Below are 21,915 nucleotides of genomic sequence, written 5' to 3' on the forward strand. Positions count from 1 at the left end.
ATTTCATTTTTTTTAAATATTTTGATGTCGTGACGAATAAATATTTCTAAAAATGTCGAAAAGCTTCTTCAAGCTTGTTTGCTGTAAAATTTTTCAGTATTTTTTCATCCACTTTCCTCTTGTTGAAAGAATTAAATGCTTAAATGGTGGAATTTATGAATTATTTTCTTGTCATCAATGTGCATTATTGAAAAGTCCATCTCTTAACGTTTACAATCTATCATCTAAATGTGCAGTTGATAATGAACAATTTATTAGTTGAAAGATGCAAGTTTTAAAATTGACTCTTACTTTTCGTGAACTATTGACATTCGTATGATCGAGGTCACATTGATGATGATGTACTTAAAAAAAAAATCCCGATAGAGCATCTTGAAATTTCTTTTTTCCTTTCCAGTCTTTGTGATCGTGTATTCTTTGTCGTAGTACGACTTTATTTTTCGATGGTTTGTCTCTGTTTTTTTCCGGCCCCGGCCGCGCCGCGCGCTCCTTTCTCTTTCATTTCTGCTTTAGTTTGTATCCATTTCAAAGCGTTTTACTCTTCTTCTCTCGTTTTCCCGCGCATTGTTTTTTCCTCGATTCGGGCTTATGCGAGTTTCTTCCAAGGCGAGCTGGGGGAAACGGTTCAGTTTGTGCGGCGAATTCGTTTGAAAAATTGGGACGCGCCGAAAAAAACGAAATTAGTCTCATCTTGTGAATTATCCGCCGTCTAATGCCAAAACAATGAGAGGAGAGAATGAATGAAGCCTTTATGGATCTTCTGTGATTTTAACAAAAGGATTGAATTGGGCTCTCTCTCTCTCTCTCACATCTCTCTTTACATTGATGAAAATTATTATTAAAATGATTCAGCTGACGCTTACAAGATATTCGCGCCTAGCATATATATTAGCCGTCGGGCATGCACAAATCTAACGAGTGTAAAATGAGTATATCGCAAGACAACGACGCGCGTGTAAAGCTGCTCCGCGAGCGAGCGCCTCTTTGGCTGCTGCTGGTGTGCGCGCGCGTGTGTGTGTGTGTGCAGTAGTGCATTTCAGAGGCTCGCGCGCGCCCCCGGGAAACTCGCGCGCAGCATGGCAAGCCGAGAATCTCTCGGTGCCTATACGCGTGCACCCGACTACTGTCTATCCGTAATGCCGTTCTTACACGAGCTCTGCAGCGCAGCAGCAGCAGCATTACTCGAGCCACCGCCGCCGTTGCCGCCGCCAGCGGCACTGCCGCGTGTAGTAGTACTATACAACACGTCGCACGGGCTACCCTCCGGCGCGTATTATATATATATAGCGTGGAGCTTCGGGAGCGTGCGCGAGCGAGATAGGCAAGATTTTGCAGTACTGCTGGTGGTGTGTGTGTGTGTATAGCAGCGCGTGCATCGTCGCCGCGCGCTCTTCTCGGAAAAGCAGTTCGGCCGCAGTATCGCCCGTGAGCTCGCAGGCGGAGCCCGTGTGTCGCTTCTCGAAGCTCCCCGATCCCCGACATCTCTCTCTCTCTCTCTCTGTCTCGGTGCCTATCGAGCTTGCACGCGCGCTTGCGTTCGTCGTCCTAGATGCGCCGATATTTTTGTTGCGCTCGCGTTGTTGTTGTTGTTGTTCCTGCTCGTACTATGTAGCTTGCGCTGCGTATACTCGCGACCGAGATACTTACCGTCGAATTTTTTTAACGCGAAATTTCGCGGCAGTGACTATTTTCTCTGCGACGACGACGACGACGTTGTTGCTGCTGCTGCTGTTGGCCGATGGTTCCTGTATGAATTTATTGGCGGAGGGCCGACGATACGTAAGCCGCGCGCACGCACGTGGTGCGCTTCTTATATATATGCAGTGAGCCACTTGCACCTCGCTCGACGTCGAATCGCTCGTCGCAGCCACCCCCCCGGATTTTGGCCGCCGACTACTCGCACAACAAGCAACGAGGTATTTGCCGAGCTGTAATTATTCCTTTGCATCGAAGCGTCGAAATTCGTCGTATCGCGCTTTAATTGCGTTCGAGCTCCAATTTTTTTTACCTCCTTTCGTGCACTCGATGCGCGCGCGCGAATTTGAAGAGCATTTGGGAAAAATTGCGACCATCGAAGAAATGATTTTTGTTCGAGAGCACTCGCGAGTACCGCTTGTTTGTCTTTGCGAAGAGCTCTTTGTACCGGGATGCCCCGTGTATTCAATAACGATCATATTTACCCAGAGAACATACAATTATAGAAATTAATGTACATCCTGTAAATTGAACCACTTTGGATTTTGATTGATATTTTGGTTCCTCCTGGAAAAAGCTACTTGATATCGAAAATTAGATTTAGAACCAGACGCCGTAGGAAATTTGGTTCACATGTTTGAAAACTACATTAAATTATTAACAAATGTCTGTGTGTTGGCTTTTCGGCCTTTTGGCTAGCATATAAGTATTGTGAGAATAGACGCATGGTACAATGTAATCTCAGCCACGTTCTCAGCTCATTCTCTTTTTAGTAGCTCCGATCGAAGATTCGTACAATTAATTCATCAATAATAAAAAATTGGTTAGTTTATGCAAGTGATCACACATAAAAATATCATTTTTAATGAGATAAGTCTTTGCCGACGAATTGACTGCATTTTTTTCTCTAAAATTTCAATTAAATATTTTTACAGTGGCATCTAGTTACGAGTGCTTCGATCCCACAAATTAAAAGATCCCTTTTTCGAATCCTTTTTTATAACGCTTATATAATTTGATTCAATTTTGCGTAGCAATAGGAAAACCCAAATTATCCACAAAATTGATCAAGTTTTACAATTAAAATGAGAAAATTATTACACAAATTTGAATGAATCAAGTCAATGTAAAATTTTACAAGCAGCAGAGCATTATAATCGCTTTTACTTTCCCACTTACTCGGGGTATCTTGAAACAATGAAAAATATTCGTAAAAACGTTTTTTACTTCGAGTATCAAGAGAAAGCAGTAATTTTATATATCATATGGCAACTTATTTAGACGCTTAAAAGTTCTTAAAAATCAACGCGCGCGTACAGCACAAGAAATTCGAGATGCACGTTGGAATAAAACGACCAAAAATATACGCTCGAATGCCACGCGCGATGAAGATATCGCGCAGTGCCACACATTATATGCAATTCTGTGTGTGTGTGTGTGTGTGTGTGTGTGTGGCTGTGTTTCTTTCCTCTCCTTTCATTCGAACGAGCGGCTTTTCATCCTAGAAATCTGTTTTTATATATACAAGCAGCTAGCATATAGCGAAAGAGAGAGAGAGAGAGAGAGAGAGAGAGAGCTTGCAAGCTCGCACAGGTCTTGGCTTTTATGTACATAAGCCGCCGCTGCCACCGAAGTATATACACACTATGCAGCCGAGCTTGCATGCATACACGATGTACGCTAGAGATGCTGCGAATGCATACATACGTACATACATATATACGTGTGTACGGCTACAGCCCGCAGAATGAGACCGCATTGATGCTAATGATTTCCTTGACTTGCTCGAGCTCTCTTTCACTTACATACTCGCGCTCGCGCGCGCGCATGCACACAAGCGTATATACTTTGAAAGTTTGTCAGGCTAAATTCAAGGATGATTGGGCCAAAGTTTGATTAGGGCAATTATCGACGTCCGCCCGAGCTGCAGGCAGCTGCAGCTACGCAGCGACCGAAATTGCACAGCACGAGCTATAGGCTATATCATATAATATAATAGATAAAGCTCGACCGCGCGAGGAGAAAAATTTCGAGAGGAGCGCCTTCGAGGCGATATTTTTCATCGCGTCGAGTATAGTGGAGCTTTGGCGTGCACACACACATACACAGCAGCTAGCTTCTGACTCGGACACCCGCGTGATAAATAGACGCTGTATCAATTTAATACCTGCACACACTCGCGCGCGCGCGCCTGGCATAAGGGCAAAAATGTATGGCGCTACTTTTTTAATGGGTTGCGCTATTAATGGGGCCCAGGCTCTCTCTTTCTCTCGTCCAGGATATAATAACTTTCCGTAAATAATCTGCGGACTCTGCTGCGGCCTCGAGGTTCTGCTGCTGCTTGCCCAGCTCGCACTTTTATGTAACGAGCGCGTCCGTCGAGCTACTTCTAACACCGACCATACAACATTTATGAAATTTGACACCGAAAAAAAAAAGGAAAGAAAAAAAAAAGGAAAAACACCGAGAGATGCGGTGAGCTAGGGCTCGCGCGCGTTATAAAGCCCGGCTCTGCGTCGAGTCGTCGCGCGGGTGGGCGCTCACAAAATGACGACGACGACGACGACGACGATGGCGAGAGGCACACATACAACGAAATGTAGGCCAGACGTTTTTTAATCCGCTGCGCGCGCGAGTTGCGAGCGAGCCGCAGTTTTGCGAAAAGCGTTTTCAGTTGGCGCAGCACGACGGCCCGTACGCGACTTGTTTACCCCGCGCTTATGATACACCTACGCTCGCTCTGCGCCGCTTCCACGCCAATCTTTCCTCTAAAATGTCTGTTTTTTTTTTTTTTGTTTTCTTTTGAAAATAGTTACGCGCGACGAAATGGTATCTACGATAGCAGTATACCTATTATACGCAGGGCAACCGGCCCTACGTGGAATGCGTCGATCGATCGACGCGCACTGACACCGCAAAACTCGGCACAGCTGCCTGTTTCTTTTATCCTTTTTTCCTTGTTTTTTTTTTTTTTTTTTCACGTCACCCTGAAAAACCATTCCGACGATGTATGGATAGATATATAGATTCGGTAGCAGCCGCAAAATCGCTAGCCTACAACAGGCAGTTCCGTGCAGCAGCGACTGAGCCGCCATCAAATTTTAAATGAGAAAAAAAAGCTCGCTCCACATTCCGCGCTGTGTAGACTACTGTGTCTTATACACACATATATCCAGCTAGGATAGGACCGATATCAGATGCTCGCTCGAGTTAAAGAGTATATAGATGAGTAGAGTAGAGTAGAGAAGCCCGACGGCGTCGCCGGATTTCGGGCTATCATCTTTTGAAACGGTCGAGGATGCGGGGAAGGGGGGGGCTTTAGCAGCCGGCGGACTTATCCCGCGCGCGCCTCAAGCTCCTCGAGTAACTGCACCGGGCTAAATTACAACCATAAAGATGAAGATACTCGAAGAGCAAGCCGAGAGGAGGCAGAGGCAGCGGCATTGCTTTCGAGACTTTGAAGCGCTGCGTCGCTGCTATACCGCGGATCTGATATTAATAATACATGAGCGACGGAGGGCACATTTTGACTGGTTCAATAGATTTTATCGAAGGCCGTTTATAATACTATCGAACTTTATTGAGTCGTTGTGATTTTAATCCGCTAAACTAATAGACACTGTATAATTTATTTACCATAAAGAACAGTTCAACGCGACGGTCCTATTAAAGAAAAAAAAAGTACGTAACGAATCACCAAGTTGAAAAAATATATATATAAGCAGCTGATATATACGTATCGCACGAGGGTGTGAAAAAGCGTCGTTTCGATCCACTGTAATACACGCGGGTCGAAAGCGCGCGCACAGTCGTCGAGTCATATTATATAGCTTTCCTCGGTCTGCCTGTCTGCCTGCCTGACGCCCCTTTGAAAAATTAGAGGGATTTCGCGCTCCAGAAAGTGACGCGTCTCGCACACACATACACACAATATATATAATAAGTGTATGATACGTCGACGCCACCGAAGTAGTAGTGGCTTTAAAGCTTGGGTGAAAGACGTATATAGGTGTATACAATGTAATATATATATTTTTCCCACCTTGGTTTGGCGCGCGTGGATACGAAAAAGCTGCATAGTACATATAATGAGCGCACGTGTGTATTATAAACATCGCTGCTTACATATATATACGTACGCTTTGCTGGGGCCTATTTATATAATGCGCGCGTCCTTTACAATGTATCGATCATGTCATCCGCATGCATATAGCGGGGGGGCTGCTGACTCGCGTGTTTATTGTGTATCGATTATTATATGCTTATAAGTTTTATATAAGCGCAACGACGTAAATAGCTCGTCGGGTGACACCCCGACTGGATCGAGCTTGCGGCCGTCGTCGTCCGCGTCCGTATATGATACGCGTACGTGCAACACACACATATATTAATACACTTACATCCATCGATTCGTGTCTTTCGCCGCGGCCCGCGCCCACCCATGCAAACGTGGAACGCTCGGATACGATAGTCTTTGCCTCCTTAGTCGTTGTACCACAATATCGTTATATTATAATGAATCCGCACTGACGGGATAGATCTGTATGCCGCGTATCACTCGGATTAAGCCGTATCTCTCTCTCTAGTCGTGCGCTGGGAGAGCTTCTGTTTGCTCGCCTGACGACAACGACGACGACGACGACGACGACGATGTATTAATTGGCATTTTGAAGGAACACGACGCGCCATTATATACACATACATTATAATATGCGTGGGCGTTATAGTCGAGGAGCGAGCTAACTAGGGAGATTACGGCGGAATTCGATAATCCTCGCGAGCAAGAGGATCGCAGAGGCTGATGCTGCGCGCTCCACGACGACGAGTTAATTAAACGGGGATGCGACGAGGTGGCGCACGTGCGGCACGCGCGACAAAAGTAACGCGGCTCGCGCTATATATATTCAAACAGCTCTCAAGCAGAGCTAGTTTCTCTGTGCTATGGTTAATGTTTTAATTCTAAGAAAATTAATAAGAAATGTAAGTGCCTTTGTGTATTACATGGTGCCAGATGGGGCTTGCCCCGAGGCCTAATAAACTTAATCTATACAATCTATTCAATAAAATCACTCGTCCTGACAGTTTGAATTTGCCCGAATTTGAAACTGCCCGAGCTCTGGAGCCGATATCAAAGAGCGAGCGCGAGGCCTTTACAGGCTTAACTATACATTACTCGGCTTGAATTTACACGAAAAAGCACGCACCGCGACACACCATTTTCAAGATATTTGACATTATATAAATGAAACAAAAACTAATTAAAAATCCAAGGCATTAATTGGCCTCGTGCGAAGCTCCTTGTAACTCAAATATAAGCGCAAGAAGTAAGTCGAGTGAGTCTCGCGAGCAACTCGCGACGGAGGTATTCGCGTGGTGCGGAGGAGACCTTGCGTGCGCTTGCAAACCGATACGCAGCTGCGGCTGCGAGCTGAGATTCCAGCGCGCGAGCTTAGTACGTGTCAACTATCTCGCTGCTCATTGTGCGTTATCTCGTTTTACGAAGACTGGCGTGCGTGCGAGCGCACTGTAATATCTCGCTCTCGAATGTTCCTAGAAGAACTTCTGCCTCGTTTTAATTAGCATACGCGCCGATCGTATCGACTACGAAGGAAACTGAGTTATTTACCGGAATTGCACTACGTGTTACTTCGATAATTCATGCGAGTCAATTTTTATCGAGATCAAAAGTATATACCGGACTAATAATCCGAAAGAATAACTTCAAACGTCAGTTTTCGAATGTACTCTGGCGCGAGTCTCTCTCTTGGCCCAGAATTGTTTTCTCCGAGATCCATTCGATTTCGACGTCTCGAACGAAGCGTATATTAAAAATTTCCAAGTTCTTACACCGACCGCGCGTCGCTTTTCAACGTGAAACGGATACGCGAAACATCGAGACTAAAGCGCTAGGCCACGAGACCAAACGTCATCGAAATGAATTACGAGTAAAAAGAGTAATAAGAAGGGCGCATTATAGCGAAAAAATATACCACTGCGCGCGTTATACGCATCGAGCGATATAACGATTCTGGCCGCGCGCGCGCGGATGGATGAAAAACTCGATTCGTTCTTCCGTTTCATTATTAGCCCTGTCCACGTATACATCATCCGTAAATAGGTTTTCATGGAATACAAACGCCACTGCCAAGCCAAGGGCGAAACACAGAGAGTCCGCACGTATAATCTTTGCCGCTGCCGCTGCTGCTGCTGCTGCTGCCGCCACGATCGTAAAGTTGAAATATATCGACAACGTGAAACTTTATTGGCACTTTCCTTACTCGATCTTGTAGATGATTTTTTCCCTCTCTCTCTCTCTTCGGCAGCAGCAACGTTCGCGGGGGCTTATTTATGCGGCCGGGTGCAATAACGAGAACCGCAGTTGCACACACACTGCACCCTCACGGCCGCAACGAATGTATTTTTGATTCATATATTCGAATCGCCGGTGCGCGTCGAGAGCTATTTTTTTTTACCCCCCTTTTTTTTTGCAATACGCATAGAAACGAGTGAGCGAGCGAGAGAGAAAGTAATTTATTTGCTTTAATGGAGTATGCAAAGTCGCATCGTTTAATGAGAAATCGATGCCTTTATATGCCGCGACGCATTATTTTATTCATAATAGCGCGCTATAGTCTTGGCAATTTTGCGCACAAGTATATTACCGACAATTTTTTGGCATTTAATGTACGATTCGATATTCATAATTGGTTGGCGGTAATTGTGGCGCGCCGATCTTATATCGGATGCGATTTGACGCGAGAACGAGCCGCACCCGCGCACGACTCTACTATATCATAACATATTCAGCGCGCCTGTGATTCGTAAATTCGAGACAGATATAATACAAGGTCAACGTGAAATAATACGCGGCGATGAAATTATGCAAACCATGTATGTGTACTAAGCACGTATCCGAGGATTATATTGACCGGCATAATCCGATATATATGCTGCTCCGTATATCTATACACAATATCACATCCTAGATTTGTGGACGTTATAACTGCGATGTTTGAAGCTAGGGGGGAAGACGCGTTTAACTATAATTATGCTCGACGTTATATCGCAGTCATTTCAGCTGCCACTTCAAGGTTTTTCGCTACTCTTTGTGTCAATATAGTATGCCGATAAACGGCTTCAAGGGACATCGCGTGATAATCTAGCAGTACACTCATCAAGCTCCAAGGAAGACTTGATTAAATTTCAGTTATTTATCGGGGATTTTTTTTTCAAATTTTTAATACATATCTGAAAAATTAACATGACCTTGTAAATCGATTTACTTTATTCCAAATAAACCATGGAGTAGGGCGCGTTTGGCCCAGTCTTTCATACCTGATACACAGCTGTGAAACGAGTTGTGATGTGCAAGATTCGGATTCGACCGCTAGATGTCGTAATCGAATCCGAACATAAAAAAGTAAAGTATGATTCTTATAAGTCCTTTTACAGTATTAGGCCGAACTTGTATTACTATTTTTCTACGCTATTTATTTTTAATAATTTTCAAATCAAATCGATTTCACTTTATCATACGTACGCTAAAATAAATCTTGCGTCTAGCTTTTGGTTGCGACCATGGCAATTGTCTATCGAAGAAAATGAAACCGCCTAGAACTATTTTGATTCATACGATGACTTAGAATTCTATCATAGGTAGCTTAGATATGGAAAGCGGTTACGTAGAAGGTCAGTATAGACTCAGTGCATGTGACTGTTTCTAAGTACCTCACTGTACAAAATACTTTCAAATGGAGTATCGAAAAGTAGTTGTCTTCGTGTAAACAATCGTCGGCTCGGCAGTCGCGTCGTCAGCGCGGGCCAACTCCGAGTTGAGAGGGGAGCTCGTCTTTTTCATCCGTACATATATACGCGACACACATTATTTATGAATATATAGGGCAAACTATATCGATAAACTTTCTCTCTTTGTTTTGATCCGCTCAGCTATACACAATTTATTTAAATAAATACATTAAGTCTTACACTCTCGGCTCGATATTTTAGGCATCTATTTTCGACTCCCAAGTAGAGTGTCCGACTCTGGCTACATCGGCTACGAGGAGAACGTTCGAATAGAAATTTAAACCCCCTTCGAGTCCTCGATGAAACTTGTAAACATTTCACATTCCGCGTGAATCCGTTTTCCTCTCCAGACCGGTAGAGACAAATATTTAAATGCTAAATCAAAAAGAGAAAGTAAGTTAGACGTGTTGTCAGCCTATTAGACGTATATCGAGCGCTACCTGCCAGACTTTTGAATCGATTAGGGAATAGCTTCGAGCGCGTGTGCTTGTGTAGAGTCAGTCGGCCACGTCACAACTCCGAAGTGCGAGCAGCGAAAGAAGATCGCATCGACCGCAGCGAGTCATCGAACGTGAAAAATATTTCATATCATCGCGTGCGAAATGGCTCATCCCGAGCAAGAAGACAGCTTATTAAAATTGAAGCGCCTACGAGAGCAAGTCGACTGGACGATCGAAGAGCAGCGAGGCGCGCTTCTCCGCCAACTCATGATCTTATTCGCCGAATGGAGCGGGCCACTTCCGTGTCTTCCGGAGATTTTTCGGCCCTACGAAATCGACTGGCTCATCTCGGAGCTCATAACGAAGAAGATGAAGACCACGTTACACAAGAATAGAATAAAGGGATTCATCGAGTTCGTGGCGAGCACCGGCTACAAGGAGTCACTGATCGATCAACGCATCAACGCGTCGGAACTGCGAACCACGCCGATACATCGGGCGCAGAGGCAGCACGATCTTTGTCAGCGCGCGGACGTGACGCGCGAGCTCTTCAAGATATACGACAGGTACGACGTGAACTACACCGACGAGGCGGGATTGACGCATTTCCACGTGGCCTGCGGGTACGGCCTCGTCGACGCCTGCAGAAATTTCCTCCAGCTCGGCCACGATCCCAATTGCCGAGCGCCGCCGGCACTGGATCGCCGGCACCCGCTCTGCGGCTCGTTGCTGCGGCTGGCCCTGGTGCACGGCCACCGGAAGGTGGCCGAGTGGCTGCTCTGGGCCGGCGCCGATCCCACTCGGCAGGACGCCCACGACGGATCGACGCCTCTGCACGTCGCCTGCGCGCAACGGGAACACGACGGCAACGAGATGGCCGAGGCGCTGCTCGCGCGTTGCAGCGCGATCCAGCACGGGCTGCTGATGGAGGCTCGCGACGCTTGGGGCCGACAGGCGCTGCACTTGGCCGCCGCCAGCGGATCGCTGCACTCGTTCGGCACGCTGCTGTCGAGGGGCGCCGATCCGAACGCCCTCGACTCGCGCGGAGCGACTCCCCTGCACGCCATCTGCCGCAGAGGCGACGAGGAAATGGCGAGGCTGCTGTTCAGCATGTTCCATCGGTCTCAACTCCGGCTCGACGTACGGGACCACGAGGGTAAAACAGCCCTCAACTACGCGGTCGCCAGCCAAAACGTAAATTTGAGCCATTTGTTGCTGGCGAACGGCGCCGATGCGCGAATCGGCATGGAGCACATGCCTGCGCACGTTCGCAGAAGTATGATGCAAGCCGCGGTCTCCGTGCAGCAGTACGCAGCTGGAGCTCATGGGCTACCCTTCGGATGGTTGAATTGAAAGAGAAATCATTGAAATGTTTGGTGCGATTGAATGTCGTAGATTATACACGTCGTCGAAATAAATACATTGTAAAAAAATTGAATGTCTTGAACTTGTTTATATAAAGCTGTCTATTGCGTGACTCGCCTGCGCTCGATAAAAGAATAAAAATAACACTTTCTAATATCCAAATTCTGCGAGCGAGCTTGTATCACTGTAGTATACATATATAGGAGCCGAAAAATCCAGCCGATTATCCAATTAGAGCGGAGCTCGCGAACGTGTTCGTCCTCGGCGCGTTAAACTCTCAACTTAACGCGTAAAAGTCGAAGAAAGCGCTAATAAATGGTCGTGCCGCGAGACGCTCGCAAGAGCTGCTGCTGCTGCTGCTGCTGCTATCCATCGAAAAGTTCGAATGCCCGCGATTAATCAAGGCCTGTTTGCAGCGAGTGCTATACTCTCCGAGTCCTTCCGAATTCAAATGGTCTAGTTATTAACTTTGCTTGTTATTGAGGCTAGTGGAGTGGCTATATGAGTAATTTAAAAAAAAAAAATTGCCTCTGTAGTCGCATTTTCCTCGCGCATATAGCTCCTCGCGTTGCTTCGCGCGTACAGAGAGAGAATGAAAAATAAGTTTTATTACTTTTTCTCCGGCATTTTTCAAGAGAGAAAAATAGCAGTAGCTACTTGTTTTCAACGCGATAAATCTGCAACGATAAATTATATCCATTTCAATACGTAGTCGTTACACAAATTAGCTGCGAATGCACAAGTCGAAAAGTCAATACTTATCATAGTGGGAGCTCCGGGCATTATTCGACGTTATAACAATTGTAATCGAGCAATATGTATTTGCGCACTGAAATTTATTGATCATCCAGTAGCTGCGGTGCCTATGTATAATCATTCCCGAGACTCGTTGCGATGAATATAGCGCGCGCGCATAGTTGGCAGGTATTAAATAAGGCACATTGTGTGCTCAAAATCTCTCGAATCGGATTTATTCGTCAATCAGGGAGAGGTGTACCGGTTGCGGAATGTTGCTCGCGCCCGGGATGAAAATTAACATAATACAAGGGCTTTACAACGAGTCGAATCGAGCCTCGGCGCCTGTTTGGATTTTCAAAGAGCGCGGGTAGTTGAAATACTCATCGCTTCGATGCTTCTTTACACGCGGACCGTCGATACCAATTCCTCTTCCCTCCCACGCGGACGTAATGCACAATGTTTTTTCTCATTCAATTTTTCTGGGGGATGCACTGGATTTTTTTATTTTCCCCCGTAATCAGATTCTAATTAAGCTAATGAATACGCTCGCGTATATCAGTATATACGTGTGCGGGATAGGTGAGATAGCAGCATATAGATAGCAGCATATAGAACAGGGGTCGTGCGATACGTCGAGAGGCAAAGTCAATCAGAAAATCGGTTTTTCCTCCAGATTCTCGCCCTGGATCGATTATTATGCAATTAACGAAGCCGTTCACCCGTATCTCGAGTAATTGTCTGTACCTTTTAAGCCGTGTGCGATAGTTTCTCGTCAACGCTTTAACCTACCTCGCTCCTCTTTTTACTTCCTTTTTTACTTTTTCAATCAGTGGCCGCGATTAATTCGTATGATCATCGCGCGCCTATACGGTTGGGGCTCTTTGTAACGGAGAAATAACAGATATTCCGAGGACAAAAAATTGTACGGAAATTTTTGTGCCTCGATCCGCGAATTATCTTTTAATAATCTCGTGCTCTCTCCTCTCTCTCTCCCCCCCTCCTTTCGACGTCATGAAATTTATACACTTTGCATGTTATTAAAAGTTTACGATCTCATTACCTCGGTGCACAAAATGTTGCGCCGAACTTTGATAATAAATAGCATATATAGGGAAACGCGATCAAAATGATGCATTGTATCCGCAGAAGGTACATATTAGATAATATCGATTGTTAGCCCAAGTAGAGAGAGAGAGAATCTGGCGCTTGTGTGTATGTAGGGAGACGCCGGGCGACGCGTGCAGCGAATGCTCGAACCATACCGCACCGAGCTCGCCTCCAACTAATTATTTTCTAAACTCTCGTTCACGCTCGCGCGCGCGCGGATGGCCACCACCGTGTGCGAGACTCTCTCTCTCTCGCGATATTTCGCGACTGCCGAGGAGAGCAACAAGTTTGAACTTGACTTTTGAGAGCGCGTCAAAGAAAGCGCATTAAGCAAAAAGGAACTTGGCTTGTGTAAAGCTGAAGTGAGCCATCATCCCCCCGAGCCAAGATTTTCCATTAGGAATCCTTCGTGCTGTGTATCCGCCAAGTTTTGTGCGCAAAGTTGTTGCGGGGGGTGGTGGGTTTAAAGGCCCTCGCGTCGTAAGCACGAAAAACTACATGTAAGAGCAAAAATGTACGTACGTCCTTTTTTAACATTTGAATCGTGTCACTCATGAATCTAATTTTAAAGTGGATGTTACATAAGTGTACGACACGACTGTTCATCGTAACGAAACAAGCATCGAAAAATTTACGAAGCGCAATTTCGCCACAACGTCGAGAGCTTCTATACTGGCGCGTACACTTGATTTTATCTCTTGCGTTGCTGTTCCGCTGTATTGGTTCATGCAGTCGGGATATAATAGATTTTCTCCGTATCAGCTGGCTGTCACTCGACAAGAAGCAATCATCCGAACGGCAGCAGCTATGTACTCGATATAGCGGGCGTGTGTGTGTGTGCGTAGTTGCACAATTATCTTTCTATACGTATGTGTACTCTGCGTTTGTTTTGAGAGGAGGCAACGCTCGTGAGATTTAGAGTCGCGATATTAAGAGCGCCGCGATCAGAGTCCATCAATTTTCAATATTTTCACGTTCGAGTCGGCGAGAGAGAGAAAAAAATTCATCAAGCACTTTTCATTTATAATGTCCGCATCGCTCGAGGTATTTGCTCGCGTTCCGACGCCAAAAAAAAAATCATCTTTATTCGACCAAAAGTATGCGGAATTTGCATATACGAAGCCCGAATTCTCTAGCCGCGGAGTTAAATTATCAACAATGTTTAAACTGCGCGAGGGCAGATGGCGGCCGTGGTTTATTTCGAGCGCGACTCTGATTTGTTAAATGCGCAAACTTCTGACGTCTAGAAAACCTCAAACTAAATCAAGGCGAAACTAACTGCCTCGTATAAGCTCGCCACTGCCGTGTCCTTACACGAGCGAGATGTAACAGTCGTGGCGGAAAAGACGCGAGGAAATTGCTCGTCGCTGCTAAGACGGAGGCCCTTGTTAATACTCAACGGGATTCGCATTTTGAGACGAGAATACGATGTTCGCGAGATGTATCGTTGTTTACGAGCTCGTTTCGGTGACTGCTTTCGTCGTTACCACAAGCATTATTATTAGGCATTGTCCCGATATGAGTTAAACGCGAGGTGGCGCACTTGTGTTATGCGACGTCATGCGCACGGTACGTTTTTCGCGAAAATTTATGTTACACTGTGTAGAAATAATAATAATAGTAACAAGTCGGATAACACAAGTGCGCCACCTCGCGGTCAACTCATATCGGGACAATGCCTAATAAGAGCTGGATTAATGTATTTTTATTTGTCATATCACTAGAAACAATTGAGCTAATAATTGATTAACGAGGATAACAAATATCCTTCATAATTCTTGACCTGATTAGACGATATTATTCAGCGTATTATATATAATCAAAAAACTATATTATAGTTGTAACACCGCGCAATTCGCCACACATTTCTGCTACGGCCGGGCAACTACAACGATAAAGCGGGAAAGTATCGCCAAAGAGCTACCAGTTAGATATCATTATTACGAGCTCTGTTCGCTTGCACCAGAAAAAAGAGATAAACTAAATTCTATGAGCAGGGTATTGACTGTTGAAACTTGAATGTTAACTTTTGTGAGCAAGTGTGTACACTGGTGTGTGTTTTGTGATCAGTTACAGTATTAGCTAGTAACAGTATTAGTTCGAGACATATAACCTCGAAAGTGCATTGTATTGTTATTGTTAAAATTCACTGTGAGCACAGTGTTTTATATAAAAAAAACGAGTGATGGAAAGAAACAAAGACGTAGTTAGGTATAACTTTTTTTTGTAAATTCCATAATATGTTTTGAGCATTCGCTTGATTAAACTTGGTTACTCTTCAGGGTGAAGAAAGAACCAAACGATTCCTGGCCAGATGCAGGAGACGGTTATAATTTTGAATCTGTGAACTCTCACACAGCCAAGAACTTTGAAACATTCATGCTTAGTAATTCATCAGTGAGTTCAATGATTTTTCAAATACATTCTTTTTTTCCCACTATCCTTAACTCTTACATAATTTTAATTTTAGGAAAATCATACAAATAATGATATAGCATTACACAAAAAGTTGGATGAAGAAAGACCCATTGAGTACGGGTCCATTAAATCTGAACCGGTACCTTTTTCAACAAGTATCTCCAAATCTGAGTACCAAAGCAATCAACCTATTGTGAAAATGGAAAATGAGACAGATAATGTTAATGAAAATGTTTCCATTGATTTTGAGTGCAAGGATGTCAAACCTGAATTTAAAACTTTAACGACAATAAACAGCAAATGCGAATATCAAAGTCAACCAATTGTGAAAGCAGAAAATGAAACACAGACTAATTGTTTGAATCATAAACATCAGGTAATTTCGATACAAAACAAATTTAATTATAATAGCCAATATCGAGCAAAATCAAAATTAAAATTTGAAGAATACAAAGAGGTGAAAAAATTAATAAGAACTCCTAAAACAAAAATGTCTCATAAGTGTAATTGGTGTCAAAAAACTTATGCAAGAGAAGCAAGTCTAAAATTACATATAAATACAATACATAATAGCCTTAGACCATATAAATGTTATTGTACATGTTGTATCAGACAATATGAATGTGAAAAATGTCATAAATTATTTAAATACAAAGGAAACCTCAAGTTGCACATAAATGTAGTACACAATCGAAGTACATCGTTTGAATGTGAGGTTTGTTATAAATCATTTGGACATAAAAGTGACCTCAAACGTCATGTCAATGCAGTACATGATCAGAGTAGACCCTTTGAATGTGATATTTGTCATAAATCATTTGGACAAAAAAGTAGCCTCAAAACTCACCTAAGTACAGTACATAGTCAAAGCAAACCCTTTGAATGTGAGATTTGTCACAAATCATTTGGACAAAAAGGTAACTTCAATGTTCATATAAATGCAGTACATAATCGTGTCAAACCCTTTGAATGTGACATCTGTCTCAAAGCATTTGGATACAAGCATGAACTCAAAAATCACATAAATACAGTACATAATCAGATAAAATCCTTCGAATGTGATATATGTCACAAATCATTTGGACTAAAAACGAATCTCAAATCTCACATTGATATAGTCCATAATCGAAGCAAAGTCTTTCAGTGTGAGATTTGTCACAACTCTTTTGGAAAGAAAAGTAACTACAAAATACACGTCAATGCAGTGCATAATCGTATTAAACCCTTTGAATGTAAGATTTGTCAAAAGTCCTTTGGATACAAGTATACTCTCAAAAGACACGTGACATCGAATGTTTGTAGCATACCCTAGATATGCAAGATTTTTTACGAAATATTTTGACTCTATGAAGATTTCTGCAATCACTAGTATGCTACGTAATTATAGACAATCTTTCACGTAAATAAATCCTGCAATTTTGTGAAGAACAATAAAGTATTTTAAACAGTTGTAGATTTTGTCGTCTGATTCTTTGTAAAATCAAAAAATATTTTTTTGACATTTTTTTCCTGATGGCTGAAAATCTTGCTTTTTCATTATGGCATACGTGTTCTTAAATACTAGAATTGTCGGTCTCTTTTTCAGAGCCTACTTATTTTATTTTTTTATTTTTTGAAATTATTGCTTGATGATAATATTCAAAAATATATTGTCAAAGAGCTGTGTGTACAGTATAGTTCTTGACGAACATTTAACATCTTCACGCTAAAGTTTTTCAATTTGTTTTATTTTACCTCGGAATGTTTTATACTTACATTTGACAAATTTATTGGTATTAAAATAGTCTGAATCGAAATTGGGAAAGTTAAACATGGATAATATGTCGCTGCGCTTATTGGACTGATATATTTTACGTGTAAGGTCAAGGACGACGTACAGATTAAACGAATGGCTATAATTGTCTATTTCTCGAAACTGTGCCCATGTTTTTACGATATCTTCCAAAAGTGTACTTTCAAAATTGCCTTTTTTTTAGGTCGCTTTTGAAAACGTTGCCAACGCCAAAAGTGCCAAGACCTCGATGATAAGTATTCCCTTCGCGTCCATAAACACGTGCGAGCAACAAAAGTTGATATCGAGTTGGTATGGACAACGCCGGTGATTTATTACACGAGTACAGTAAATCTTTATTTAGATAGAGTCAAAGGAAGTATTGAGAATTTTTTGCGCGAACGTCGGAAAAAAATGGCATTTTTTTCCCCCCCTCGACGTATTTGTACTCTGTATACGCAAGGCAGATGCGAATAAAATATACATGTATATATATTCGAACACGAAGCGAAACTTTTCTCTCAAAATGAAATGCTTAAACAGGAAAGGGATGTCTCTCTCTCTCTCTCGACTTCGCAGTCCGTTTCTTATCATGCCTCGTTATAAAGCGAAGCTGCGGAATAAGGGTACACTGTATGGATCGTTTATAGAGCACGAGTATATAAACAGTCGAGTACAATGTGCAGCAGGCAGAGGAGAGGGGCGAAGGGCAAAGGGCGCGTCAGTGTGTACGTGTGTGTGAGTGCGCATGTACGCTCGCTCTCGGTAAGATTTTCGTACACGGCCGTTTTCATTTTCAATTAGTGTCGGAGAATTTAGCCGGAGCGCGTTAACCCCTTCGGAGGAGGAAGAGAAGCTTTTCCATGTGGAAAATCGTTATCGAGAGGAGAGAGAGAGAGAGAGAGCGCCATAAGCTCGAGTGAAAATGCCTTGTCCGATGCAATATATCGCAATGGCGCGCATCCATACACACGCACACACGCACACATACGCGTGCACAAAGACCCCAGCTAACTTGTTTTGCGCTGCAGGAATTACGTAATATAGATATATTATAACGTATTATATATATAAGGGTATAGCTGCCTCTCGAGCTGCAGCAGCAGCAGCAACAGCTCGTGTTATATACACTATATATAACAGGGAGTAAAAAATTTCGCGCAGCGAGAAATAATATACCGTTAAAGCTGACGTAATTTCCATGCAAATTTCGAGCAACATTATCGCGACTAAATAATATTACAATTATGTTAACGTCGCGCGTAGTATGCATATTATACGCTCGTCGTCGCGCTGCGATGATTATCCCGAGCTGTATATGTATGCATTATACGAGCTGCAGCACACTGCCTCCTCCTCCTTTTCGCTCCTTTACAAAGCTACTACCTATCCTATCCTATATTATATATATAATACATATCGGTACTGTACGTATACGAGAGACGCTCGAAAAAGTCGGTAATTTTATATATATAGACGTTCTCGAGCTATAGCTGCAGGTGAAACTCAACTGCCACATTATTATATAGGGAGAGACTCGAGAGGTTGAAACCACAGGCTGAATTCAAAGCAGTGCGGCGGTGGCGTCCTTCTATGTGTATAATATCGTACTCGCACATACATGTATCTATTCTGTGTACGTATAGCGTATTATACGCTCGCGCGCAACGTTGTTATATACTACTACTACTACCACCGCTATATATATAACGGCAGGCATCGCCGCGAGTATCGCTCTGCGTGCGTGTGGTATAGGATGCGCAGTACAGCAGCAGCTCTCCCAAAGGCCAAAAGTGGGCATGCGTAAATTATCGCACGAAATTGAATTATAAGCGACGCGCGCGCGGAGCCGAGGCCTGAAAGCAGTTCGTCGCGCGCGCTAACGTGCACCAATTTTTATTCATAATATCGCAGATATTAATAATAATTACATCGGCGCGGCGTTCGACGTTAATTTGATTCGAACGCGGTGGTCTCCGCGCCGCGCGACTCTATATCAAAAGCCATCCTTATACGTACGCTTCTCTGCGGTGCGTGCAGCGCAACTTTGGACCTCTCTCTCTCTCTCTCTATAGTCACCGCACGACCGTTTAAAAAGTTTCTTATCGGTCCTGTGGCGGCTGCTCTGTGCGCGAGCACAAAAGTACGTATACTCGAGTGCAAAACTTTATCCCTCGGAGCATTACGCGCGTATATAACGCGAAGGACGCGTACGTTACTTTTTAAAAAAAGTCGGCCGCGCGACGATACATCGAATAACAATGTATATATGTAACGGCGATTAATAGTTGCCTCGCGGTCGCCAAAGCTCCAAGTTGTACCGTAGTACGGTTGATGATAATTACAAAAAATAACGAGCTAATTTTTAAAAATAGCATATTTACCAGGATTGATTATCCGGAAGGGGCGGAAAAAAAGTGGCTCGATCGCGCGTACGTTGTGCTCATCGAGACGTACATACATAGCTAACTAACTCGTGTATAGATCGCGAGGCATCGGCGACGGCCCTGGTGCAGTCAGCCGGTTACCAGTAGCATATCCAATTTTAATTCCACCGACAACTTTTCGTTCGGTCGGTCAGCTGCTGCTGTATACATATTAATAAATAGAATCAATACGTTGATTCTCTGAATAGGATATATGTACGCATGCAATGTTATATATATACGGCCAAACACGCGATATGAATTCGATATGTGCATATACATACTCTGTTTTCTCTCTTTGCTCTTTCCAGGCTTTTTGATGAAAAATTTATTTCAAGCGCATAATTTTCGCAGCGATATACAGTGCGGCAAACAATTTTTTCCTCGAAATCGATATGAAAAAAACGTCTAGCTTTCGATGGCTATAACGTCGGCTGATTTTTGCGCTTGTCTGATCGAATCTTGAGACGAATCACTAGTAAATGTAGTAGTATAAGTACGCTTGCTCGCCGACTCGAAGTACGTCGATTTTTTTCTCATCTCTTTCTGAATTGTTGGACGCTAACAGAAATAGAAAAAAAAGAAGACGAAGGAAAATCGTTTCGTGTAAGCGTACATTCAATTCGAAATTTTCGTATCGTATACGTCGAAAAATATTCATGCACACATTTGCCGGCGCTAGGAGCAACAACGCGCGCGGCGCGATACAAACACGAGCGTTGTAAAATTAAAGTGGATTGCATAATAATCGCATAAAAATATTTTCCTCTTCTCCCTTGCGCTTTTTTTTCTATTCCGTAGCCCCGTTATTCTACGACTAGAAAAAGCAGCCCGTTGCCAGTAGCAGCAGCAGCAGCAGTAGAAAAAATAAACATGCATTCTCGACCTCTGTACTGTGAAAAGTACGTTGTCAAGTAGAGAAATACTCGTCCGGCGGTGGGCAATGCTCGCGCGCGGCACTTTTGCAGAAGGGTTCGTAATGTTTAACCACATTTCGCAGAATTAAAAGCTCACACATAGTAAAGGCCATTTGCACGAGTACCTGCCTCTTTCTTCTTCCTCGGCTCTCTCTCTCTCTCTCTCTTCTCGAGAATACGTAGAGTAGTTGTAAACAAGTATGGAAAGTTGGATAATTCAAAGCCAAGGCAAGAATTTCAAGCGCTCCGTGTAGGACGGCGTTGTATGCACGCGCAGCGCAGCATATCTCGGAAACGGTTGAAATTGTTGGCAGCCAGACAATGTGACGATTCGTCCGACTTGCGGCTCCGCGCTGTGATTTCTTTTCGACTATACGCGCATAGAGCCGTGGCTGCTATAGGGAGTTCTCGCGTCTCTTCGTATAATTATCATTTTATCGGTCAGTTAAGGAGCAATTTCGCAGAGTACACAGCCTCGTCGAGGAACATTCGCTTGTAAATTGTCCGTATCATGCGCTCGTGTTAGCAGCAATTAAGCGCATCAATTGCGCAGACCTTATATCGAGTCTAGGTATACAGCGCGTGATATAATCGTCGTTGAGACGATACGGCTGGTCACGTTGCGATCGCGTAAGCCGAGACGCTCGCGCCTCAAAAATGAGCTGCTCCACGACTCTATAGTGCTATAGTGTACGGCGGCGCGCATTTTAATAAGGAATTTTCTTTATTCTCGGAAATTTTCCAAGATAGTTATAGGAGAAGCGAGGAAGTACCTTTACAAACATTATTTCGGACGCGAGAATCGTGTAATTAAATTTCCACTTCCAAGTCCGGGGGGGCAGATTGAACGATGCTACCACCGAAAGCAGCGGCAGCAGCAGCTCCACGAGTATGTGTGTACACTCGTACAGTAAGTCAATATAAGACGCGCGCGAGCTGCACGTGAACGTGTATACAGTTATATTCGCGCACTCGTTCCACACGCATACCTACTCACTCTCTCTCACACACACACACACACGTCATAACGGGCGCGCGGGCTTTTCAATTCCCTGGCTGAATTACATGGTCAAAGTGCAGATGCAGCTGCTGCTGTACGTTGGCAAAAGCTCGACTGTTAGCCGTATATATATATACGCGAGCACCTATACGTGTTCCAGCTGAGTTATGACGATAAGCCCTTGAACAAGGTGTGTGCGTGTGTTTGTATGTGAGTGGGTATACGCGCGAGC

The 21,915-nt window shown here is 43.8% G+C and overlaps 3 protein-coding genes across 6 annotated transcripts in view; all 3 read left to right on the plus strand.

Moving 5' to 3' along the window:
• The first annotated feature begins 1,442 nt into the window (after positions 1-1,442).
• Positions 1,443-21,915, plus strand: part of LOC106659156 (retinal guanylyl cyclase 2) — a 94,278-nt gene continuing 73,805 nt past the window's right edge. For all 4 annotated transcript variants that reach the window (XM_014381544.2, XM_014381545.2, XM_023461464.1 and 1 more), the window contains exon 1: positions 1,443-1,916. The gene's annotated coding sequence lies outside the window, so the exon portion shown is untranslated. The remainder of the gene's footprint in view (positions 1,917-21,915) is intronic.
• LOC106658536 (tankyrase-1) lies at positions 9,682-11,374 on the plus strand. The gene has a single exon (XM_014380537.2). It carries the CDS (start codon positions 10,104-10,106, stop codon positions 11,292-11,294), a length of 1,191 nt encoding a protein of 396 aa, XP_014236023.1. The 5' UTR covers positions 9,682-10,103; the 3' UTR covers positions 11,295-11,374.
• Positions 14,861-16,881, plus strand: LOC106658535 (zinc finger protein draculin-like). Its single transcript, XM_014380536.2, has 3 exons — positions 14,861-15,362; positions 15,434-15,548; positions 15,622-16,881. Exons 1-3 carry the CDS (start codon positions 15,337-15,339, stop codon positions 16,879-16,881), a joined length of 1,401 nt encoding a protein of 466 aa, XP_014236022.1. The 5' UTR covers positions 14,861-15,336.

The sequence above is a fragment of the Trichogramma pretiosum genome, unplaced genomic scaffold, assembly GCF_000599845.2.
Source record: "Trichogramma pretiosum strain Unisexual culture from Peru unplaced genomic scaffold, Tpre_2.0 scaffold2, whole genome shotgun sequence".
Lineage (NCBI taxonomy): Eukaryota > Metazoa > Arthropoda > Insecta > Hymenoptera > Trichogrammatidae > Trichogramma > Trichogramma pretiosum.

What these genes read in the sequence shown, in the direction of transcription:
- LOC106658536 (XM_014380537.2), top strand. Translation starts at nt 10,104, where the DNA reads ATGGCTCATCCCGAGCAAGAAGACAGCTTATTAAAATTGAAGCGCCTA.
- LOC106658535 (XM_014380536.2), top strand. Translation starts at nt 15,337, where the DNA reads ATGGAAAGAAACAAAGACGTAGTTAG. An exon ending in AGAAACAAAGACGTAGTTAG is followed by an intron (nt 15,363 to 15,433) that starts GTATAACTTTTT and finishes GTTACTCTTCAG; the next exon opens with GGTGAAGAAAGAACCAAACG. An exon ending in TCATGCTTAGTAATTCATCA is followed by an intron (nt 15,549 to 15,621) that starts GTGAGTTCAATG and finishes TTTTAATTTTAG; the next exon opens with GAAAATCATACAAATAATGA.